Raw genomic sequence first — 24,624 nt, 5'->3', positions numbered from 1 at the left:
TACAACCTGGCAGATAGCAGGTCCTTTGGAAAGCGTTGCTGGGAAAGGAGATGAGATAAGAGTGTGAAGACGCCAGAGGAGAGAGTTTGGGGAAACCCGGAAGAGAGAAGAAAGGCTGGAAACAAGGCAGCGGGAATAGGATAGAACGGGCAGCCAGCCTTCGGGTTATCTTTGTGTTTTCCGAAGAAAGATGCGGACATTTGAGCAGTGGAGGGATAAGACCAGAACAACAATTTCTGGAGGGCCAGAACATCTGAGTGGAAGAAAAACTGGGAGGGAAAACCAGAGTCATTATCTGCAGGGCAAACGCGATGGCCTGGGCTGTGGTGGCAGTAAATATTGGAAGGAACCAGTAAGAAAGGGAAGGCTCTGATTAACTGAATGGCTTCTCTGCTGTCTGTGGCTGGGGGGGCAGCAGCGAGAGAGCAAACAGGATCTTCCTTATTTGGACAGTTAGAAAAGCTATCTGAGGTTGAGGAATTGAGAGAGAGAAAGAGAGTTTGAGACTTGTTAGTTTTGCCATAGCACGATTCCGGTTCCTGCAGGATTGATCGCCGCCTGGGAGCTGGACAATGGGCGCCTTGGAGCTAAGAGCCAATTTCGGGCCGCCGAGCACGCAGGCGCAGCCTGGTGTCGCCTAGCAACCATGAAAAACCGACACTGACCCTCAACGGCCGTGCTGTACGTTAGGTGTAGGGAGCTGCTGCTCCTAGGGATTCTGTGCAGGTAAAGGCAGGCCTGGCTCTTCACCTGCCCTGAGGGTGGGAACCTCTGGGACAAAGGGAGGGGGACACCTGAAGAGCTGTCCCAGCCAGCACCGGCAGTTACCAGCGGCACCGGGCACTTAACAGGGAGAATCCGAGGCTCCAAGAGGGACGTGGGGGTCTAAGACCCTGTCACTTGACTGTAAGTGACTCTTGAAGCAGGCATCTACCTGCTCCAGCCCTCCTCTGCAGCTTTAAGTCCGCTCAAAGCCAGTTTCTGCCTTAGGGAATATCTGAAACTCAGAGACTGAGGGGGCAGCAAGGGGGGGTGGGGGGTGGAATACAAATGACAAATCAGAAAATCGGGAGATAATATAGCAATGAAAGGCCCAATCTTAATTCAAATCCATTGCCACAATCAGTTTAATGAACTTAGAACCCATTCATCCCGCTATCTTCCAGCTATATTTATATTCCTAAAGAAACTGAGAGGTGGGTAAATTTTTTATGTCTAAAGACATTCATTGCAGCTTTGCCCATAATTCCAGAAAATTGGAAATGAGAGGCTAGATGAGTAATGGATTCGAAACCATTATTTAAATGATATGCTGATCCACTGAAGATGCTAGGGAGATAAATGGAGGTGGAAATGCTTTGGACTTGCCCTTTAAGAATTTCTTAGGGAAATGATCCAGGTAAGGAAATTGACGGTAGGCAGCAAGATTCGGGAAAGATGCTAAAATCACAGTGGAAAACATGCGCACACAAAGGAACTGTAGCAAAATAACACAAATCCACCTGGGCTTGTCTTTGGGTGAATTTTCTTTTGTTCATTGTGCTATTCTTTGTTTTCCAAATTCTCTACAGTGAAATGCCTAGTCTTTATAAACAAAAACAACAAAAAAATTAGCATGTGTGGCTAGTTGTTTTCACCTATTCTAGTGGTTTCTCCATCCCCCCAAAGCTATCCCAATACAGTGATACAAACCAGCCACCTCTGATCTCATGGTGTTGCCCAGGATCCTTTCCAGGATTGCAATGCTGTGTGTCTTTATCCTCTGCACCTTTTGCTATTCTATTGTTCAAAAAACCTACCCTGGAATAGGAGACAATAGCATGTGGACAAGGGAGATAACTACCAACAATGGTGTGGGTGTAACTTAACTGTTTTCTGAATGTTCTTCAGAAGGAACCGTTATAATTCTATATTTAGCAACTGCTGCTGTATCTTAGAATTCCTTACAAACTTAGCTCCAAACCTAGAGATTGACTCTATGACAGCTGCTCGGGGTTCTGGAATTATTTCAATGTGTTTCTCTTCATGAAACAGGCTCACAGTCAAGGGCCTATGTACTTTTCAAGCGTGTATGAATATTTGCAATTTGAGAAAAATGTTGGCTCGAATCTATGAAAACAAGTATTTTAGAGTTTTATTTATATTATATCTCCATACATTTCAAAATAGTTTTCTCATCTTGTAAGAATTTTCAGGCATTCATAATAGTTGCTGAGAAATTTCAAAGACATCCTGATGAAGCTGTGGGGCCAGGAATGGTTCGGGGTTGGGAGCATCCGTTGTCCTTACAGACGGTCATGTTTGAGTTTCATCATCCATACTGCTGCTCAAAGTCTGTAACCCCAGTATCAGGGGACACACACACACTTTTCTGACCTCCACATCGTGCACACACATGAAGGCACAACACCCCCACGTATAAAATAAATAAACCTAAAACATATTTATACAAGATTATATTTAGTGAAGAATGTATCTCTTAACATTTTAGTATACTGGATAAGGCACAAGGTACCCCAGGATAGGATACGCCTGCCCAGTTTCTCAAAGGCCTTATAACTCAAGTTAGGCACATGGAATTAAAGTCTTTCAAAAGCTCCTGAGTTACTGTGGTTATGTGGCCTTTTGAGGCATTCGGTGCATTCAGAGTCTGTAAGACCTGGAACAGTTTTTGACTCCAGACAAGCAGTCTGAACTACTTCTGACACTGAAGGGCCTTTTCAGGGATCTTACACCTTCCGAGATTTCTCGCAAGACTTCAGTAACTTCTTTTCAGCAAAGCATTAGTCACAGGAAAATAGAACTAACAATTTCCATAATACTGAATTCATATCATGTGCTAGATACCTGCAGGTGCATGACATAGTTGCATGCAAAAAAACAAAAGAGAGAGAGAGAGACAAATGGCTGCTTTGGGGGCATGTCATGTGAATTTCAAAGACTTAGCCACAAGTCCAGCATAGGTGGCGTGTAAAAGTGCTGTGCTATTGCTCACTTAGTCAAAATCAGGTCACAAATACAGTCACCTTTCTCAACTGAGCAAAACAGCGGTGCTCAACCGTCTTATCAGTAAGTTCTTTGAAAACCAGTGCTTCCAACAGAAGCATACGGAGCAGTTTGTGCACTTGCAGTAATCCCTACGTACATTGCAAGCTTTAATTGGGTAAAAAATGTGAAGAAGAAATGGCCCTCCTCCAAAGAACATAGATAACTGAGAGATGGCGGATGTACAAATTGATGATGTGCAAATCACATTTTCATACTTTTTGCATCTTTATTTTCTAGGATGGGTAAAAAGATAAAGAAAGAAGTTGAACCTCCCCCTAAGGATGTGGTAAGTTTCTGGTGTAAATAACCACCAGTTTGAAAAAATCAATTGTTCTGACAGTTTGGCACATGAATGCATGGTGGCAGAAGTCCAAAGTCTGACTAATGATAAGATTAGTCAGAGATACCTAAGAGAATATAAACAAACATGTACAACATTGTCATTATGTAATTAGCACAATTAAACAGCGATTACTAGCTTTTCTAGTATGTAGATAGGATGTTTACAGTCTAGTTAATGAACAAAGAGTTTCAGTGTATTCTTTTAAATACTTGAAGTTTAGATTCACTCGCCTCTCATTAATATGAATTATCCAAGAGAATTTTCAGAAATAAAGAGAAGTCATGCTACAGTGCTTACATACTTGTGTATGGCACCTGCTGATGGTCTGGGACATGAGATGTTCCATATTTTCCAGTTGGAAAGTAGTCTGGGGTCATCGGCTCCTTCTCTTCCACATGTTTAGCATAAACATGGCCCCTTCCAGAAAGCCCTTTTCACTCTTCATGGTTTATCTGCTCACTTTAATCAATTACTGAAAGACTACATTACTGTAGAAAACGACCTTTGAGGATACTGACTTTGAGTTTTTCTTAAAAACATGTTTGGTGTGTTTGTCATCAGACGGAACACAAATAGAGATGAGGAATTCCCGAGTTTGCAAATATTGGAAAGCACAACAGAAAGTCACCCTCCAAATCAGAGCATTATGGTCAGGCTGAAAGCTTTGTCTTATGGCCTGTTACAAACTATATTAATCACTTTGACCAAATTACCAAATCTGGCCAAACTATTTCAGCTTTGTTTATCTTTGAAGTGGGAATTGCGCTCTCTGACTCATTTGGATTGCTATATTATTAGTCCAAAAAAATTATATGAAATTCTCAGGGCTTGACATATAATTCAGTAAAAAAACATTTGTTATTGTAGGAATCCTCAGTACTCTTCTCTCTCTCTCTCTCTCTCTCTCTCTCTCTCTCTCTCTCTCTCTCTCTCACACACACACACACACACACACAAACACACACACTAATGACCACCAAGATATATTATACTTGAAGACAGAGTAATGATGAAGGCTTCTCTACCAATCACTTCTGCCCATTTGTGCATTGGGTCCACTTCCAGACCTGTACGCGGTTCAGGGAGGATGCGACAGTCCCCACCTCAGAGGGCGAAGACCCACTCTCAACAATGAGCACTAGAGGCATCAGGCGCTTGGAATACTGCTAAGCACCAGCCTCCACCCCAAGTGCCCCTGACCCACATGTGAGCCGGGCCCAGGGGTACAGGACTCCAGTACTTTAAGGTCAACTTGGACTACACAGTGAGACCCTGTCTTAAAAAGAATGAACAAAAGCAAAGCAAACAAGTGTGACCTGTGAGTGCCATATTGGAAAGGCAAAATGAGGAACACCACTGTCTCTGAAGTTCTGTGGGACAGCGATTTCTCACAGCAGTTATTTCCCTACCGGAGCCCCTCTGTACACCTCTGCTCTCGCAATAGACTGGCCTTCAAGAGCAGAGTCTAGCCAGGTGCTGCTTCTTACTGTCATTCTTTCCGTGGTAATTTTGGCTCACCATTCATTTTATACAGAGCGTGACATTGTAATTTCACAACAAGCTTGCTGGTAGCCGACTACCTCAAGGGGAAGCAGATGGGCTATGTCATTATAGCTCGGTGTTATTTATTTAGTCGTGCGGCATTCTGTTCCAGCCATCATTTTATTCTCAGCACCTTTTTACATAAAGAATTCCTGTAATACTGTAGGCCCTGCAGGAGAAACAAGTGCCAGGCCAAGCGCCTCCACTGTCTGCCAAGCACTGGCATTTGTACCCCACAACTGCTCTTTAGAGCGTAGCTCCTCTGGCCTCCATCTTCATTTGTGTTTCCCATAATCTATACTGCCTTGTTCCTATGATGACCAGAAGGCACAGCAGCATATCAGAGCAGAGGGTTGACTAGACTTCCAGGAGAGATCAAATAGTGTTTAGTTATTACTCTTGTTTCAATGGATTTTTATGTACTCTCGTTAAAGACTGTAGTTATCACAGCTTTCTCACCCGCAGTCATTGCAAAGTTAGTTTATAAAACAAGCTTTAAGATAGTCAAATACTGATTGAGATTTAGTGCTCTGTGATATGACTGTAGTCTCAGCTACTCTGGAGGTTGAGGTAGAAGGGTTCCTTGAGTTTGGGGTTTCAAGGCCAATCTGGGCAACACAGTGGAAGCTAATGTCAAAAAAGAAAGAGAGAGGGAGGAAGGGAGGAAGAGAGGAAGGAAGGGAGAGAAGGAGGTACAAAAGGAGGGAGGGAGGAAGGAGGGAGGGAAAGAAGGAAGGAAGGAAGGAAGGAAGGAAGGAAGGAAGGAAGGAAGGAAGGAAGGAAGGAGGAAAGGAGGGAGGGGCTTGGGAAATGGTTCAGTTAGTGATGGCACACAAAAATGGGGACCTGAATTCAGATCCCCAGAACCCACAAAGGTGACTCTCATCTATAACTCCAGTATTGTGCGGGTCACTAGGGGGAGATGGGTAGATCCGAAGCTCCATAGCTAGCAGACTCTCTAGTCAGATCAGCGAGCTTGGGTGTAATGTAAGAGAGCCTGCAAAAGAAAGAACAAAAACGTGAAAACTGATTAATAAAATACATTTCTGTCAAACCCTGGCCTCCGGATGCACTCACACTAACGTGTACACACCACACACACACATACACACACATAAACACATACACACAAACACACACACACACACATAGAGGGGGAGGGAGAGAGAAGAAGAGGTGAGAGAGAAAACATGAGGAAGACTTATATTAGGAAATTAAAGACCTGAAATAGGGGTTAAGTCTTGTCTGAGTGTGGACTCACAGTGGGGACAATAGGCAGCTGGAATGTTGGGAAACTGCTTAAAGTCTCAGGATGTCTACCTACAGCTGTGGTCCTCAGAGAATGACAAGAAGTCAGGGAGCCTTGCGAGGGTAGAACAGAAATTCTAGATACTTTGGCTGTGATTTCAGAAACAGAATGTACTTTTTGAAGCCTGTTGATGGTTTAGGTTTCCTGATATCAGAAGGCAGTACACACATAAATCACCTTAACTCCACAAACTGAACTCAGGAGACCCAACAAAACATGGGGTCCATAGTTTTTATTAAGGAAAGCAATGAAATAGTCAAGAAATGGTAAGAGGTAGGTGACATAGTAGTCACTGGTGGTGGTAGCCTTAGAAATGGTCCCTTTGGAATTTGATGAAAGTTAAGTTCAGCTTGGATAAGTGCAGCCAGCAGAAAATGGAGAAAAGAAACATTTCACCATGGTTTTGATCGTGAAAGTCATAGAAGGGCAGAGGGTGAATAGTATCTAAAGTAAGTTTATTTTTGTTTCAAAATAAGAGAGATTTGATTGGAAGGTTTTTCCTGGAGTCTACAGCACAGAGAACCAACCAGAAAGGGCCAAGAGCAGAGAAGTCTGGTTGATGGTCCTCTGGAGACTTTAAGTTGTAAACTATTTGGGTGGAACTCTACATGAGAATTAACATGTGTGAACTACTATGAACTGAAGGATTTTTAGAGCTCACATGAGTCTGGGAATTATATTTTTTATAAGAAAGTCTTATTGAGTTTCTAGAGAATTAGCAGGCAGAGGTTCCAGAAGTACAATGTCGTTATAGTATGGTTAGCCTTGCCATATGGTAAAGGCTTTCCTGAATTTGCCATGGCAAGGTTTAAAAATGGGCTTGAAGTAGAGAACATTGACCCGAATGTAGGATAAGTGCTTGCCATAGCAAAATCCAGTGTCCGCTCAGTTCTCTTCATCCCTATCACCAAGAAACAAGATCTACACACTCAACTACATAGTTTTCATAACGTTAAGCAGCTGATAAAAATAATTGATGATGAAAAAAGAAAAATGTGAATTATATCAGAAAAACAACCAATAAGTCATTAGAGGAAATAAAATAGAAAGCTAAAAAAAATTCAGTTACCAAAAAAGAAGACAGGAAAAAGAATAGATTAGACAAAGTGGAAACAGCAAGATGATCAATAAAACTCAACCATATCAATAAGCACACTACATATAAATGTTGAAATGTCTTTAAGATGAGAGATTGTCAAATTAATGAAAAGACAAGACTCAAGAAAACTTTAAGGATATATGGATACATATAGGTTAAGGGTGGACAGAAATACACACATGCCATGCAAACACTAATCATAAGAAAATGCCCACATAGCCAACAAAATAATAATTACAGAACAAACATTTTAATCAAAGGGCAAGGTGGACATTTCGTAATGATAAAAATTTTCATTTTTAAGAAGAAAATGATCTTAATAGCACACATTTTAAAAATATGAAAAAGAGGCATTTCCATTACATAAAGATGAAATATTTAAACACAATATTGATTTTGCCAAAAATCAATATCCATATCATATAAAGCACTACAGAGACAAAGTAGGCCTAATGAAGCAGAAACGCTGTGCTTATATAGGTACGTTGATAGTGGGATTGCAAAATGGCTTTGGGAAAACATGGTGTTTTCTTGTGAATTTAACTACACACTTGCCATTAACTAGAAGTCTGTTTGTGTGAGTGTGTGTGCTGTTCGTGAATTTGGAGGCTAGAGGTCAGCATCAGATATTTTCTCCAATAGTTTTTCACCCCTAGTTTTTGAGATGGGTCCATCAAGGAACCTGGGGTGCACTGAGTTGGTCAGAAAGTCCCAGGGCTGCACCTGTGTCTGCCTCCCAGCACTGGGATTCCAGGGAGTCCCTACTGCATCATCTATTACCCCTGGGTACCAGACATAGACCTTCTTTATCAATGTTGAGACAGTACTGTCCTGAAATCTGGCAGAAGGCATTTGCAGATAAAGGTGCATGTCACTGACCCTGATGACCTGAGTGTAATCCCAAGGATCCACACGACAGGAGAGCGCCTGCTCCTCTGAGCTCTCCTTTGACCTTTCACGTATTTGCATGCATGCACACACACATACAGAATAAACTAAGAATGTAAAAATTTTTAAAAATCCAAGAGGTTTTTCTCCTCTGTGTGATTTTTTTCCATTCCTGATACAACCTTTTAGGTTACATCCAGTGTCCATTTCCTTTTCCTTTTTAACCTCGTTTCACACAATGAGGTTACCTTATATCCCCAAACTTACTGAGATGTTCAAATAGGAAGAGTCATCCCAGAGAACCAACTAGCACTTGGAAATCCACTTGTCTGCATCATAAACAGAACTCCTTCCTCCATTCGTCTCTGGAAATTGAAGAAAACTGTGTCATAATTTGTGTGCTCTTTGCCCACAGAAAGCACCAATGCTATGAATTTGGTCTCACTTGTTTTCGCTACAGAAGAATTGCCCAGACTCGGCCTGACACAGGTCTCAGAGTCCTACAGCTTTCCTCTGTGCTATGCTACCAATACCCTTTTCCAGAACTTACTCAAGTTTGTATCTTATTATATACATTTCCCACTTCTTCGTCATTGTTCCTTTTCACGTATGTTATTCCTGCTTTTCCATTAAGAGTCTGGTAGTTGGAATACATATTGACTGTTGAGACAGGGCACAAGATATACTCAAGGATTCTTGTGCGAGGGCTTAGAACAATAGCAATATATCTTTATTTCAGTGAGCATCTGTGATATGACAGACAAGGGGTTAAGTGTTTCATCATAACCTCTCTAACCCTCCCTTGATTATTCCAGATATGCACATTATCCCTAGAACACAGAAAAAGGAACCAGCATTCTAGAAGCTTCAGCAACTTGTCTGAGACAAATTAAGAAACCACATCTGTAACTCAAATCCTTTCTTCCCTTCTCACTGTGCTCTGGAAATCAGAGATCTATCGGTGGTCTTTAAGACTTTTTCTTTAATTTTATTCTATGTGCGCAGGTGTTTCACTTGCATGCATGTCTGTACACCACATGTATGCAGTGCCCACAGAGGCCAGAAGAAAACATCAGAGCCCTGGAAACTGGAATTACAGACAGTTGTGAGCCACCATGTAGGTGGCTGGGAACTGAACCGGGGTCTCCTGGAAGAGCAGCCGGTGCTCTTAACCACTGAGCCATCTCTTCAGCTCCAGGGATTTCTTTTGAAATAGGAACATTCCATTTCACCTACTGAGTGGCAATCACATCTTTTTGCGGGAATGTGACCTCTTTAAATTTTAAACCACTGTGCATTTTTTGTGATATTTAAGGATTACATGTGAACCTGGTTACTCTTCTTTTTGCATTTCAGTTCGACCCACTCACAATCGAAATCAAAAAAGCAGCCACCGTGGTGCTCATGCTCAACTCTCCAGAGGAGGAGATCTTGGCCAAAGCCTGTGAAGCCATCTATAAGTTTGCTTTGAAAGGTTTGGATTCCTTCAGCGTGTCTTTCTATCTCGTTTCTATTTGCTGCAGACCAGGACCTTCTTCACTAGTCTGTAGCTTACTTCCCGTGGGAACATTAACGCCCTACTTGAAGGCAGTGCGCCTTCTTGTATGCTTTACTGGGTGTCCAAGGGTCGGTCACAGTATAGAGCAGTTAGGCCACTCACTATGGGAAAAGCACAGGAGTCAAGCGCACGCCCGTTATCTCAGGATTTGGGAGGTAGAAGCAGAAGGGTTGTAAACGCAAAGCTAGCCTGGGCTATGCAGTAAACACCCTTGTGTTTTCCATTACTCTTCCGCCCACCCACTCACTCATTCAATCAACCAACAAGAAGAAATAATGCCCCAGAAGCAAAAAGAGCCACCATTCGAGCAGTAAGATAAACTTGTACTGGATCATAACCCAAAGTATAAAATAAATATCCCTGTATATAAACAATATTGATATGAAGAGTAAAATTCAAGACCAGCACCACCCCCATCTCCATGCTCCCTTTCAGACAGTAAATATCCCTTTACCCCCAGAAGTCCCTATTCTGACTTTGTTCTGTTGTCTTCCAAAGCCCCTCCCTTAGAGACTTCATTTGCTCAGTCTCATTGGCCTTTTCCCAGTTTCCTTGCTTTTACCCATATTTCCTTCTGCTTGGATGTGCAGTTGTAACAGTTAGAGGCTGCGGTCCACACAGGAGAGAGAACGAGAGATCACAGTGTTTGACTTGCTGATCCTGGCTTACCTCACTTAAGGTTTTCTAGTTCTGTCCATTTTCATGTAATTTTATAGTTTCATCTTCCTTTACAGCGGAATAAAATTCCATTAAAATAAAATTTAACAACAGGGAGAGACTGTTGTATTGAATTAAAAATCAAAACCAAACTACATGCTGCCTTCAAGAAAGACGCTTAGACTATAAGGGCTCAAATAGCAAATAAAAAGAGATATCTCATTAAAAGACTAAACAAAATAAACCTGGAGTTGCTATAGTAAAATAAGATAAATAAACAGCAAAAGGAGTCAGAGGTCATTTCATTATGATAAAGAGGTCAAATCCCATAAAGGCTGAAGAATCTCTTCCCTAGCTATGGACCTAAAACAGGAACTTCCAAATGCATGAAGTTGGTTTTATGAGGAGAGATAAGCATCCATACACACTCCCCAGAGAGAGAATGCAAGACCCTTTTTTCAAAAAAAAAATTCAATAAATGAAAGAATGAATAGACCACACGTGTAAGAATATAGAGGATGTGGCCATCAATACTACTGAGTTTAATCTAGTATTGAAAGCGTTCTCTAAGAACTGTGGAGTGAACAGTATTTCTCAAGAGCATCTCATAGAACACTTGCTTCAGTAAAGTGCATTGTGAGGCATAAAACAAGACAAACCAAATTTTAAGGGATTCTAAACTATTCAAAAATGTATCTCTGAACTGCAGAGGAATCACATTAGAAATCAATAATACCAGATATTCTGGGCAATCATTAAACACTCAGAAAGTAAGCAACATCTCCTATGCAGCTCACAAGTGAAAGAAAAGGGGAATAAACGTGAATATTGAGGTAACCTATAACAACATATAGAGGGCTGGTAAACGAGTTTCAGATAAACCCTTATTGCACCATGTTAGAAAGCAAGCTTTAGCATCAGGGAGCTGACTCTGTGAGGGTGGGTAATGGTACTGCACTGAATTTCAATCCCTAGGATCCATGTAAAAGTCAACTGTCCTCTGACTTCTACCCATGTGCATGCCCTCACATGCTAAATGCACATGCGCACATACACAGAGATAAAAAAATTTTAAAAGTTTCATACTACACTTCAGCTTCTGTTTTTTTTTGTTTGTTTGTTTTAAGACAGAGCAATGGTAAAGGAGAAATTAAACTCAAAGTCAGTGATAAATATAATAGGTATCTGAAAACAAATCAATGGAACAGAAAATAATAAGAAACAATCAGAAACCGTGAGCTGGCAAAAACAGAAAATGAGGCAATCTTTAGCTCAGTATGTTTCTTAAACATGGGTGAAGAATTTGTAAAGAAAACTCTAGCAAATTAAATCTAACAAGGGAATTCCATGTGAAGACCCCAAGATTTGTTTAACTCTGAAGGGTTAGTCAAGGTATTCTATGCTATGTGATAGGCAAAGAGAGAAGTGAAAATCCAGGGTGCTGGAGCCCCCAGATTTGTTCTGAGAGAAAGCAAAGGGCAAATAAGAAACTGAAGTCACACAAATTGGAACTCCTGGGAGACAGAAGGCACTCATACGTGGTCTTGTTCTACCTGGCATGTCAGGTGAGGAGAATAAAGCAACTCTCCTTGAACTTGGAGCTGTGGAGCCTCTGACCAAACTGCTTACCCATAAAGACAAAGTCGTAAGAAGAAATGCTACAATGATCTTTGGCATCCTGACTTCCAACAGTGAGTAACGATGTTTTGAAATGAACGAATTTTCCTTTTTTTCAAAGTTAACTTTAAGGGATTTGCCTAAGTTTTATTTAAACCAACTTTAACATCAGCAAAAACTGTGGTGCAATGTAACACATGATTTCATAGTTTTAAAAGATGTGTTTATTTAATGTGTGTGTATCTGCACAAGAGTGCAGATGTGCCTAGTGGCCAGAAGAGGGCTCTGAATCTCCTGGAGCTGGAAGTACAGGTGGTTGTGAGCTGTCCCATGTGGGTGCTGGGGACCGAGAAGAGCAGCAAGGGCTCTTGAGCACTGAACCATTTATCCATTTATCTATCTGATTTCCTGTTTAAACTGATTATTATCAGAGGTGGAGACAACTATTACTTCTCATCTCAAAGTTAGTGATGATGCCTAACCTAACAGGTTAGGAAAGAAATTATCTCTTAAAATGAGTACCCCCCAAGTTAGTAAGTGTAATTTGCCTGCATGCATGTCAGTTATACTTCAAATAAGTTTTCTAGTATATGAAATCCACAGTAGATTCTGATAAGTTGACTTTTTAAACCTATTTTAAAACTATTGCTCATATAAAAATATTGAGTTGTATATGTTGAATTCAAATTATCTAAGTAGAATGCTCTTGAATCAGATCTATCATTTGATTAATTTTTTTTTATCTATTTAGGAGTGTGGTATTACAGTATTAGCTAACACATGCTCTTCTGGTTTTAGAAGAGCAGTTTGGCAGGGCCATGCCAACAACAGTCATCTCCACTGGTGTTTAGCATGTATTTCTCCAGGCATAAATCACTTCTCTGTGTTTTAGGGTAGTTTTTGAGACACAAATTTTGTAACTTACAAAAGTTTCAAAAAGTATTTTGAGCCAACATCTTTGTAACTACAAAAAGATTCAATGATACTTTTAATGGGGGTATGAATTATAATAGAGAATGAATTCAACCAGGGTTAGACAGAAATAAACTCACCTCCCAGAAACAGTATGTGACTAAGATCATCACTTTGTTTCTTACCATGACCTCTACAGGTCATGAATTCTTCCCTTTCTGTCCCCAACTGGCAGTTTCTCTAGACAACAAATGTTATATATAGATTTTTGCATATTCAATAACTTTTTTCTGTTTTTTTTTCTTAATTTCTATTGATTCTCTTACTTGTTCATTCATTCATCTATATTCTAATATATAAGGTATTTATTTCTTGAGCAACTCTCCACATTGTTGGTGAAAATTCTCAGGATCTGTAAACTGCATTTTCTGTGTTTCTAGGGGATTTTGTGACACTAAGTTACTAAGAATTAGGGGCTGGAGAGATGGCCAACAGTAAAGCGCGCATTCTCCTCTTGCAGAGAACTGGAGCTTGGTTCCGAGCACCCATACTAGGTGGTTCATAACGAACTGCCTATGACTCCAGATTAAGGGGGAAGCACGTCCTCTGGCCTGCTCTTGCATCTGCACTCACATATACATACCTGCATACTACCCACACACAGACACACACACAGACACACACAGACATATGCATATACACACAGAGACACACACATACCCACATGATTTAACTTTTTAAAAATTTAAAGAAATATTTTCATGTGTGGGTCTTAAGTGAGGGGTTCTCTGAGATCTCCCAGGCCCAGATCCCACCCTATAAGCTGGCTTTGATCAGTACTAGGAGGATGCACATCTGCTCAGCCAGCGGGGAGAGCACTGCTGCCCTCAGGGTCCCAGTAAGTACCTAGTTCTCTTGTCTGAATAAAGGCAACAGGTCAAGAATACGTACCTGGTGTGAAGAGCAATTGCGGTATAATGAAAGGCTTTCTTTGGGGTCCATGAATTAGATACAATTTGAATGGGTTGACTTGTATCTGATGGTGTGGCTAACACATGGCATCCCCAGCTTGGCAAGGTCTCCTTTTCTTGGAAGAATCGGCATGTCCACAGCTATAGCTCCACTTGCCACACAGGTCCTAGGAAACTTGGATAGAAGTTGAATGAGTAGCCGCTGGATTCTAACGAGTCGTGCCTCCATGTTAATCTGTAAAGGAGTGCAGCTCTACACTGCTGCCCTACAGCGTTGCTGGCGTGTCTAATAACAGCAACAGTGGCTGCCCCTTAGAAACGTGCCTTCCTGAACAACTGTGCTCCTGTCAGATGAACTCATGTTTCAACAGGATGCTGCTGCTGAAACTTCATGTGAGACAGCTCTCCTTTCACAACCTCCTCCTCTGCGGCCTCCTTCGCTCCTTCTCCTCCTCGTTCCTCTCCCTCTTTTCCTGTCTCTCCTCTTCCTCCCTTTCTGTTTTTTCTTCCTCCTCCTTCATTTCTAATTACTCCTCTTCCTACTCTTTCAGTTCCTCCTCTCCCTCCTTGCTCCATAGTCTTCCTCCCCTTCCTCTTCCCCTGTCGTCCCCTTACCTCTTCTTCCTCTTCTAGAAGTTACTGAGTTATGTGTCTCTGCCAAGCTGGAGTGATTCAAAAAGACAGTGAAGTTACTTTACTGGATCTTCTTTTTTGGCCCAAACACAACTGTTACTGTCTTCTCTCTCCTGCTAGTTTGTACTTAATTCATTCAGAGCACACAGCAGACACAGTCAGCCACGGGTGCAGCGGCTGTAGTCAGCCCCTGAGAGTCCACCAAAAACCCTGTGTCAGGTTATAGTAGGGAGGAGCGGGCCGCATCCCAATGCCTGGCTAGCTTAACTCCCGAAATAACCACACAGAGATTGTATTAATTAAATTACTGCTTGGTCCATAAGCTCTAACCTCTTATTGGCTAACTCACATCTTGATTCAACCCATTTCTAATAATCTGTATGTCACCATGAGGTTGTGGCTTACCGGGAACAATTCAGCATGTCTGACCTGGCAGCTTCATGGTAGCATGGCTCTATCTGCTGCTTTCTTCCTCCCAGAATACAGTTCTGTCTTCTCCACCTATCTAAGTTCTGCCCTATCAGGCCAACCATTTTCTTTATTGATTAACCAGTGAAAGCAACACAAATACTGAAAGACCTCCCACACCATCAGGCAACCTCAGAAACCAGCACTTTAGATCATTCAAAGCCAGCAGAGAGAGGTGGTGCTGTAAACCAGTAAAGGCCAAGAATAAAATAGATGGTAAAACCAAGATACCATGATTAGAAAAGTAATAAAGTCTGATACAGCAGTGCCCATCTACAGCATCAGTATCGGGGAGCTGAGGCAGAGGAATTGCAGTGAGTTTGGCATGGCTACCATAATGAATTTTAGCCCTGCTGGGACTACGTAGTGAGGCTCTGTCTAAAAAGTAAATGCAATCAGAAGAGAGCTAATGAAGTTAGAGCAGGCATTAAAGCCGTTGGCAGAGCTGCCTTGACCAGAATCACAGTGGCACCCTCCTGAGCCAGATGCTGTTCACCTGGCCCAGCACAGGTCAGAATTTCCATCCAGTGGCCGAAGTTGAGGCGCTTCCCTGGTGAAAAAGAAGGAACAGAGACTAATATTGTGTTTACAGAGCTTGAAAGAGCAACTCACCTGACATTTTCTGTTGATTTCACATAAAAAAAAAGGATTAGATTCTCTGAATGATCAACTGTCAAAAGGAGAATAGTAAGTAACCAACTGGGACACCAGTTCTCAGAGCTGCAGTGAACTAGAACCTTCCATCCAGCAGGGAGGAGTGGCTCAGCAGATTGGATGGACCCCAGAGCGGGTCTTGGGCACCTCTGGTCATTTGATCTAAATTTCATGACATGAGACTCTCTGGAGAAGACTTCTAGCTTCTTTTGGCAAAGCAAGGTGTGGTGTCCACCTCAGGCCACAAGGACCATGCAGCTATGGGTTTTCCAGGTGACTGCCAATAACCCAGAAAGAAAGGAATTGAAAACCACACCATCACCAACATGGTCTACCTTCAAGTCAGGATCAATAAAGAAGGTCTGAAGTGCACGGGGATGGTTTTATACATGGGGAAGTGCTCAGATACCCAACTTCCCGAGATTGTTAGGATGTTTTCGAGCTTCTAGAAACAAGGAATTCTGCTACGGCTGTCACAAAAATTGTTCTCGGCCAACTGGCGTCAGAACAGCACCTGCTGAGACAGGTGCACGGAATTTGGGTCCCAGAACCTTGCAAGGATCTAAGTATTATGCCAAGGCTGTTACCTGTCAATCAGTGGAGTAAACACTTCTTAAAACCTGGTGTTGGACCATAAATGTCATCCCCTACTGTGTCGAGCACAGACTAGGCTAGAAACCTGACTGAGTTGACAGAGGAATGAAGAAACGGCAGATGTACATACAGAAAGTCTGGGATCAGGTGGGCTGTAGTCAGGCTGATGGAGAGCAGCAACTTCTACCCAAGGAACCAGAACCTCAGTGAGTTTATTATGTACAGCACACTGACACACAGAGGAGGCTTAGCCAGTTTCAGAAGGAAGTCTTTGTTGGGGAGTAGTCTTGAGGAGACTGTAGCCAAAGGTTTCTGTAAACTGCGTCAACATTCACAGATGAGCCCAAAGAAGGCTTTGCCATTTCCCTGACCCTGACCTAGAAAAGGCTATGTCAATCTCCTGAACCTAACCCCAGGAGAGGCTTTGTCAGTTCCCATGGGTCTGAGGCACTGGGGTCCTTCTCATTAACACATGCTCCCCCAAAACTACCTCTACCTCTGCTTCCCACAACACAGCACCCCGGAACATTGCATGTCCTGGAACGCACAAAAGCAACTGTCCATTTGCTCTGCCTTCAGCCACTTACAAGGGAAACAGAGAAATCAGAAGTTTTGACACATTGAAGAAAAGTCACAGCTCTGAATTCCTCAGGAAAGGGTTCTCAGTGAACACCAAACTTATTCAGCTATTAATAAGGACAAACTCATCCTAGACAGCTCACTTCGGAGACCTTTCCTCCGAATCTGTGGGATTAGCCTTTTCTAACAGATAAAGGAAATGGATCAGAAGTTGCAAAACAAAAAACAAAACAAACAAACAAAAAACCAGAGGTATCTTTTTTTTCCTTAAAAAACTGAAGTCAGCAAGAAGTGGAGGCACACCTGGCTACCCTTAGCCTAACAGACAGTGAGCTTCAAAAGCCCGTGCATTTATCTCTGAACATTTTTGACATCTCTAATAACTAAATAAAGTGTAAGCAATAAGGATATATCAGTCAAAATATGTTAGGATAATTGTCTGCACTCTACACAAGTTTATGGAAATCAAACTTAAAAATCACCTCAAAATGGAGAGAAAAAGTGACCACAGATGCCCAACTCCATCTGATGCACCTATGTAAGCTAAGCCTCTGGAGAAGGCAAGGAAGAAGGGTCAGAAAGACTGAGGAGCCAGAGGACCAGGACACCTACTGCAAAATAGGGTCTTCTAGACATGACATGAAGAGGCACCGACGGAATCTAAACAGTATGGTTTCCTAAACAAGGCCTTGGATAATGACAACAGTCAATGTGCCAGTGCAGATGGGAGAATGGCACAAAGCTCCACCCCACGTGAGGAGCTGCTCAAAGGGGATGAATCTGTTTTCTCCATGAACAAGCTCGATAGGTTATACAATCCCATATAGTCAGCTCAGTAAGTTGTACGCACACACACACATCATATCACATCACACACTCAAGAGAGAGAAAGGAGAAAGGAGAGCAATAACAACAATTGAAATTGCCAGCATTGGCAAAAGATACCCCAAGACAAGTTCTCAGCACAAAGGAGATTTATTTGCCCCAGAAGGACAAAGGGCAGGGAATAAGAGATGAACAGGGGAGGCAGAGGATAAGAGAGAAAGGAACAGGAACAAAGGAAAAGGGAAATGATATTTGATTGGGCATGTTAATTAGGGTAGCCAAAAGGGGGCTTTTGATTACTGGACCTTGGTAGTCAGCTTGGTAGTCAGCCTCAAGAGGGGAAAGTGGCCAAATACAGGAATAGCCTCCATGACTAGTTTTAGGAACGTAATCTAATGGAGTTTTTTTTTTTTTTGGATTTTTTTTGTTTGCTTGTTTGTTTTTCAGCAAGGAAGAGGAATAGGGAAAGACCAAGGCCGGCCAGAGCCATGTTTGCCATGCTCAGGCCCGCTAGAGCATCTCCAACAAGAATTAAAGAAAAGAACATAATGCCGGGCGGTGGTGGCGCACGCCTTTAATCCCAGCACTCGGGAGGCAGAGGCAGGTGGATCTCTGTGAGTTCGAGGCCAGCCTGGTCTACAAGAGCTAGTTCCAGGACAGGCACCAAAAACTACAGAGAAACCCTGTCTCGAAAAATCAAAAAAAAAAAAAAGAAAAGAAAAGAACATAAATTTGAGAGGAAGTAAGGATATGGGAGGAGTTGGAGAAGGAGGAAGGGTGGAAACAATGTAATAAACCAGTCGTGTATAAAAATTTCAAAACAAAAGATTAATATAATAAAAAATATAGGACATGTAAGTCAGCTTTTCTGATGTGTACTGGGTATATCTGGCAATTCTGCTGTTATTCTTTTTAGTTTTGAGCAATAGGCAGCGACTAGATGATGTCCAAGTGGAGGCAACTGACCTGGTCATGCATCCTGCCACTGCCTTTTTGCTGCTTAGATCTCAATATCCTTACCATGAAATCAGACAGGAACACCTATCTTAGCAAACGCTTAGCAGACGTCACCATCACTTTACCAAACATCCATATTTTGTCTCTTCTTTTGTAGGTGATGTTAAAAAGTTGCTGAGGGAGTTAGAGGTCATGAACTCTGTTATTGCTCAGCTTGCTCCAGAAGGTAACTTTGCATCCTACGGCTCCAAAATGGGACTGATTTTTTCTTATATTTTATTAAACTACACATTGTAAAGAACTTACGAGCCATCCACTGTGAACTGTCATTATAATCTTTCAAGCCACAGCGCAGTTTTAACTTTTCAGAAACTGCAATGTGAGCAAGATTTTCAGAGCTTTGTATTGCAAAGCTTCTGTGTGTTTTTGGTGTGTGTGAACACGTGTATACATGTATGTAGATGTGTGTGTACGTGTGTGTGTGTAATACTAAAATTGAGTAATTGAGTCCAGGGTTTTGCATATGTTCAGAGAGCACTCTACCACTGCAATATAGCCCATAACCCTGGATGTGCAGAACCTCCTGCCCCAGCCTGCCAAGTAGCTAGGATCATCATACCCCTCCTCTCCTACTGTAAAGTAGAGCTTCGGTAATAGCTAACACATTGTCTTGTTTATCTATGATATACAGAAGAAGTGGTGATCCATGAGTTTGCAAGTCTTTGTCTCGCAAACATGTCAGTAGAGTACACTGGGAAAGTACAGATCTTTGAGCATGGTGGACTTAAGCCGCTCATCAGACTGCTGAGTAGCCCAGACCCAGATGTGAAGAAGAACTCTATTGAGTGCATCTACAACTTGGTACAGGTAGGGATGGCTTCTAAACAGCGTTCTGGTGGTAGGGAATGCAACTCAGTGCTAACGTGCTTGCCTAACATGCAGAAGGCCAATTGTGGGGGTGGGGCCGGAGAGATGGCTCAGAGGTTAAGAGCACTGGTTGCTCTATCATTGAACCCAGGACCAGTTTGCAGCACCCACATGGTGGCTTACAACCATCTGCAGCTCCAGTTCAAGCGGTCTGATGTTCTCTTTTGGTCTCTGTGGGCACTTGTGTGCATGTGATACACAGGTATGTAGGCAAACAGCCACACATAAAATACTTTTTGAAGCCCATCATGGAATTTATCTTTTCATTTAAAAATAATTTAAAACTCACCAGTTTTGCATAGTAGTTCTCAGGCCATTTTGTAGTAGGGTCCCCTTTTTTGTTCCCAGCTGCTCGACCACAAAATAACCTCACAGAAACTGTATTAATTAAATCACTGCTTGGCCCATTAGCTCTAAATTCTTATTGGATAGCCCTTACATCTTAATTTAACCCACTTCTAGTAATCTGTGTATCACCACATGGCTGTGGCTTCCCGGGCAATCTTCCTGCATCTGTCTCCAGCAGGGTACATGGCTTCTCCTGACTTTGTCTTCTTTCTCCCATCATTCAGAGTAGTTTTTCCTGCCTAGCTCTTCTCTACTCTATCACAGGCCCAAAACAGCTTCTTTATTAACCAATGGTATTCACAGCATACAGAGGGGAATCCCACATCACCATTTAGTACTTATCACTCAGAAAAAGATATGGAAATTCCATGTAGATGCCTTTCAAATTTACCATTTGATAAATAATTGTCTACCACATGAAAAGAACACAATGGCATACATATTAAGGTAACATTCATGTGAGTCCACTGTGTTTCTTTTAAAATGAGAAATCTAATATTCATGTCAAATCTGGGAAGTGTCAACACAAAAACACAGTTCTCATCTAAAAGCTTATTCTGAACCCAAACTTGAGTTTCCTTGCCCTGGAGAACAAGAAGTTAAGCCACCCCAGGTTCCATGTTCCCACATGGAAGCAAGTTCATGAGGTTTGTTAGTAAGCAAAATAAAAAAGCACAAATCAAGGCAAGGTGAAAATACATTGGAGAAGGGTACATCAGAGATGTGGTTACAGCAAGTAGGGGGAATCCTCCTGTAGGCCTCAGATGGCATCTGGTAACATCCTTAGCTTTGGGTTGGTAGAAGTTTGTAACATAACAGATTTCAAAAGATGTTTATCTGTTAGCCAGGGGATGTCAGTTCTGACCCACAGGTAGGCAAGGATCGACTGTTCAGGGGGCTGAAACTAGCACAAGATAAGGTAGTCAGACTCTGAGCTGCGGTGTTCCCCCCGTGCGCATCACTGCTGAGACAGCATCAGTCTTCGCAGACAGCTGCCTTCCAGAATTCTCATTCATAAAGGCAAACCACTGGGACAGTCCTTACGGGCTTGGAGGACCAGCCGGTCAAAGCTTTGGACTGTTTATTGGTGAGAAGTCTCATCTGAGTCTGCTCAGGGCAATTCACAACAGCAAAAGCTGTTTCATCAGGCTGCTTTCCTGTATATAAAAAACAACTCCATTCCTCTCTCTGCTGCTCTATTCTCTATGCCCCGCCCTCACCCACAACAGCTCAATTTAGAAAGACCTTCCCCGCTGCTTTTCCTGCTCGGGTTTCTTAACAATGAAATAATGTGTTTGGTAAGCAATGGGCTTTCCCTCACCATCTCACCTTATTTTCCTGTTGTGATAAAAACACCCTCACGAAAAGCAGTTTCTGGTCCATAATTCAAGAGTGTATAGTTCATCCCGGCATGGAAGTCAAGATGATGGGAGCTTGCGGCAGCTGGACACATGACATCCACAATCAGGAAGCTGAATGCAGTGGATCCCCATGCTCGGCCAATGTCCCCCATTTCATATAGTCCAGGGTCTGCCACCCAGGGAATGGTTCCACAGACAAGATGGCTCTTCCCACGGCAGTGAATGGAATCAAGGTAATCCCAAAAGCTAGAGAACCACTTAATCTAGGAAACCTCTCACAGGCTTGTCTCTGGGATGATTTTGTCCTATTCATAGTTGTCAATTAACACTCTTTATCCAACTCACTCAACAACTTAAAACTGTCCATCCATGCATTTGTGGTTTTAACCTCATGACTCCTCCTGGGTGCAGTTTTCTACATTTTCTTTCAAGTGAAAATAAGAAGCATTGCCTTTACAGTTCTTCATAACAGAAGCGTTGGAGACTAAGAAGATATTAGGGCTGCTGCAGCTAAATACCACAAACAGCAGAGCAGAGTTCTGAGCCTAAAGGCTCAAAGTCGTGGTGTTAATGTGACTTCTGCTCCAGAGACTGGGCAGAACCATTCCTCAACTGCCCAACTTTTGCTAGCCGCCAGCACTCTAGTCTCTGCCTTTGTCATCTCCATCCTCAAGAAGACATCAATTTTTTCTTATAAGGACACCATTAAGCCGGGCGGTGGTGGCACACGCCTTAAATTCCAGTCAGTATTCAGGAAGCAGAGGCAGAGGTGAACTCTTGTGAGTTTAAGGCCAGCCTGGTCTACAATAGCTAATTCCGGGATAGAATCCAAAGCTACAGAGAAACCCTGTCTCGGAAAACCAGGAAAAAAAAGGACACCATTAAGGACTATGCTCCGGGGTGACCCCGTCTTGTCTAATTATATCAGCAATGACTCTCTTTCCAAATGCAATCACATTATGAGTCCCTGGGGACACTATCTTAAAGGTCACCTATAACGTTTATGCCTGAAGGAAGCTAAACATTTAGAAGTTGGGTAAATGATGAAAGAAGGAAGGCTAAGCGGAACATGGAAGTTTTTCCAGAGAGTGTGTCTGTGTGCGTGTGTGTGCACGTGTGCATGTGTGCATGTTGTACATGCATATTTATGTAGGTATGTGCGCATCTGTGCATGTGAGTGTGGAGGCCAGAGATCAATGCGCCGTCTTCTTTAATTACCCTCTACCTTATTTGTTTGAGGCAGGGTCTCTCCCTAACTAATGGACTAAGGAAGGCTGGCCGGTCACTGCGTTCTGGGAATCCACCTGCTCTGCCTCCATCACACTGCCACTCTGACTTCATTACATGGGTTCTGGCAGCCCACACTCATCTCCCTGGGCTAAGCGGCAAACACTCCATCGATTGAGCTACCTCCCCACTCCTACCCCCCTTTTCCACCTTCAGTGCTATTTTAAGCACCTTTGAGTTTGTTCCAGAGTTTTCTCCACTGCTCAATACAACACCCTTTGCCCTGCTACCACTACCAAAACTGGTTCGTCGCATACAGGAATTTAACTACACCGACTATAAGAACTTAAGTGTCTTAAGATCATGTATTTGAAAAAAATCCTGCTTTAAATTTGCACACTGGGTTATCTACAACACCGAATGCATGCTGCTGTTTCACAACAACTCCTCAAAGATCAAGAATCCAAGTTATTTCATCAAATACTATTTGAAACAGTTTATTCATAATTCAAAGAATTGTATCATGTATAAATTTTAACGTAATATTGTTTATAGAAGTTTGTAGCAATAGAAATCCTGCAAGAGATAGTTAACGTTGACTTCCTGTTGACAATGTCAATAATTTATTTTTACTTTCCATTGAGAGTTTTGCTTTTTGGTTTTTTTGTTTGTTTGTTCGTTTGTCTATGAGTTGTTTTGGAATCCAGAATCAATGCTGGAGAAACTATAACTTAACAATGTTCTCTACCATTTCACGGCAGGATTTTCAGTGTCGGACTACACTTCAAGAACTAAACGCAATCCCTCCCATCTTAGAACTCCTGAAGTCCGAGTATCCAATCATCCAGCTGCTGGCTCTCAAAACCCTGGGTGTTATCACGTGTGATAAGGAGTCTCGGACAATGCTGAAAGACAATCAAGGACTAGACCAGCTCACCAAGATCCTGGAAGCCAAGGTATTGGCCATATTCCCATCCATGCAGCTCTCTGAAATTTTGTCCTAAAGTCTGAAAGTTTTTAATTTTAGTAAGCAAAGTTTACAGGAGTAACTCCTTAATGGTTGTGTCAACTTTATTGGGCTTCTTAAAGCAGGCTAGCTGTGGAGGCCATGAAGAACTAATAGAAAATCTGGCTTTGAAGGTTTATGATTGTTCAGAAGTACCTAGAAGTAATCCTTTAATTGTCTGTGGGATGAGGAGAGAAGAACAATTTACCTTCTAAAAACAAGGAGAAACACTGGAGGTGAAGGTGCACAGTTCCCAGAATGCTCACAAGAAATCTGTCTCCAACTTTGTGTCTGTGTGTCTCATGTCTTCTGGTTACAAATGCCAATCTAGCAGTGTGCTGCAGACCATTTAGCTGTATAGACATGGCTCAGATCCACGCTGAAAGGGTCCCCAGGCTCTATTCCAGAGCCAACGCTGATATGCAGAGTTCAGATCCACTGCCTCTATTTCAATGTATTAGATCAACAAAGCTCTATTCTGGTGTGCGGGCACACATCGAGGCAGAGTGTTGTATACATAATAAATAAATCTTTAAAAAAGAAAAAGAAAATAAGAAGAGAGGCACATTCTAGGAAGTTAAAGACTCCTTGAGTAATAATTTATTAAGTTTCCTGCAACATCCATCTATCTCTGATTCCGTGACATCCTGTGCACCAGTTCTGTGTCAGGATTTTACATTTGTGGTGTAGAACCCTAACTAGGCTGTCTAGTACTGTGAACTATATATAGAATTCTAACCGTGCTATAGGCTGTCTAGTACTGTGAACTATATATAGAATTCTAACCGTGCTATAGGCTGTCTAGTACTGTGAACTATATATAGAACCCTAACCGTGCTATAGGCTGTCTAGTACTGTGAACTATATATAGAATTCTAACCGTGCTATAGGCTGTCTAGTACTGTGAACTATATATAGAATTCTAACCGTGCTATAGGCTGTCTAGTACTGTGAACTATATATAGAATTCTAACCGTGCTATAGGCTGTCTAGTACTGTGAACTATATAGAATTCTAACAGTGCTATAAGCTGTCTAGTATTGTGAACTATATAGAACTCTAACAGTGCTATAGGCTGTCTAGTATTGTGAACTAAACTAT

The 24,624-nt window shown here is 42.1% G+C and overlaps 1 protein-coding gene across 7 annotated transcripts in view; it reads left to right on the top strand.

Moving 5' to 3' along the window:
• Positions 1-677: 677 nt before the first annotated feature.
• The window catches only part of Armc3 (armadillo repeat containing 3), an 83,197-nt gene continuing 59,250 nt past the window's right edge, over positions 678-24,624 (top strand). For 5 of the 7 annotated variants that reach the window (XM_057787470.1, XM_057787469.1, XM_057787471.1 and 2 more), the window contains exons 1-7: positions 692-906; positions 3,286-3,334; positions 9,586-9,703; positions 12,010-12,135; positions 18,812-18,880; positions 19,346-19,521; positions 23,279-23,473. In XM_057787470.1, coding sequence (XP_057643453.1) covers positions 3,287-3,334; positions 9,586-9,703; positions 12,010-12,135; positions 18,812-18,880; positions 19,346-19,521; positions 23,279-23,473 — 732 coding nt within the window. In that variant the 5' untranslated portion in view covers positions 692-906; position 3,286. Of the gene's footprint in view, positions 907-3,285; positions 3,335-9,585; positions 9,704-12,009; positions 12,136-18,811; positions 18,881-19,345; positions 19,522-23,278; positions 23,474-24,624 lie in introns of all 7 variants that reach the window. The other 2 variants (XM_057787467.1, XM_057787468.1) reach the window with 2 other exon arrangements.

This window comes from Chionomys nivalis, chromosome 13 (genome assembly GCF_950005125.1).
Source record: "Chionomys nivalis chromosome 13, mChiNiv1.1, whole genome shotgun sequence".
NCBI lineage: Eukaryota > Metazoa > Chordata > Mammalia > Rodentia > Cricetidae > Chionomys > Chionomys nivalis.
The sequence above is the reverse complement of the archived record's forward strand: the minus strand, read 5'-3'. Positions and strand labels throughout refer to the sequence as shown.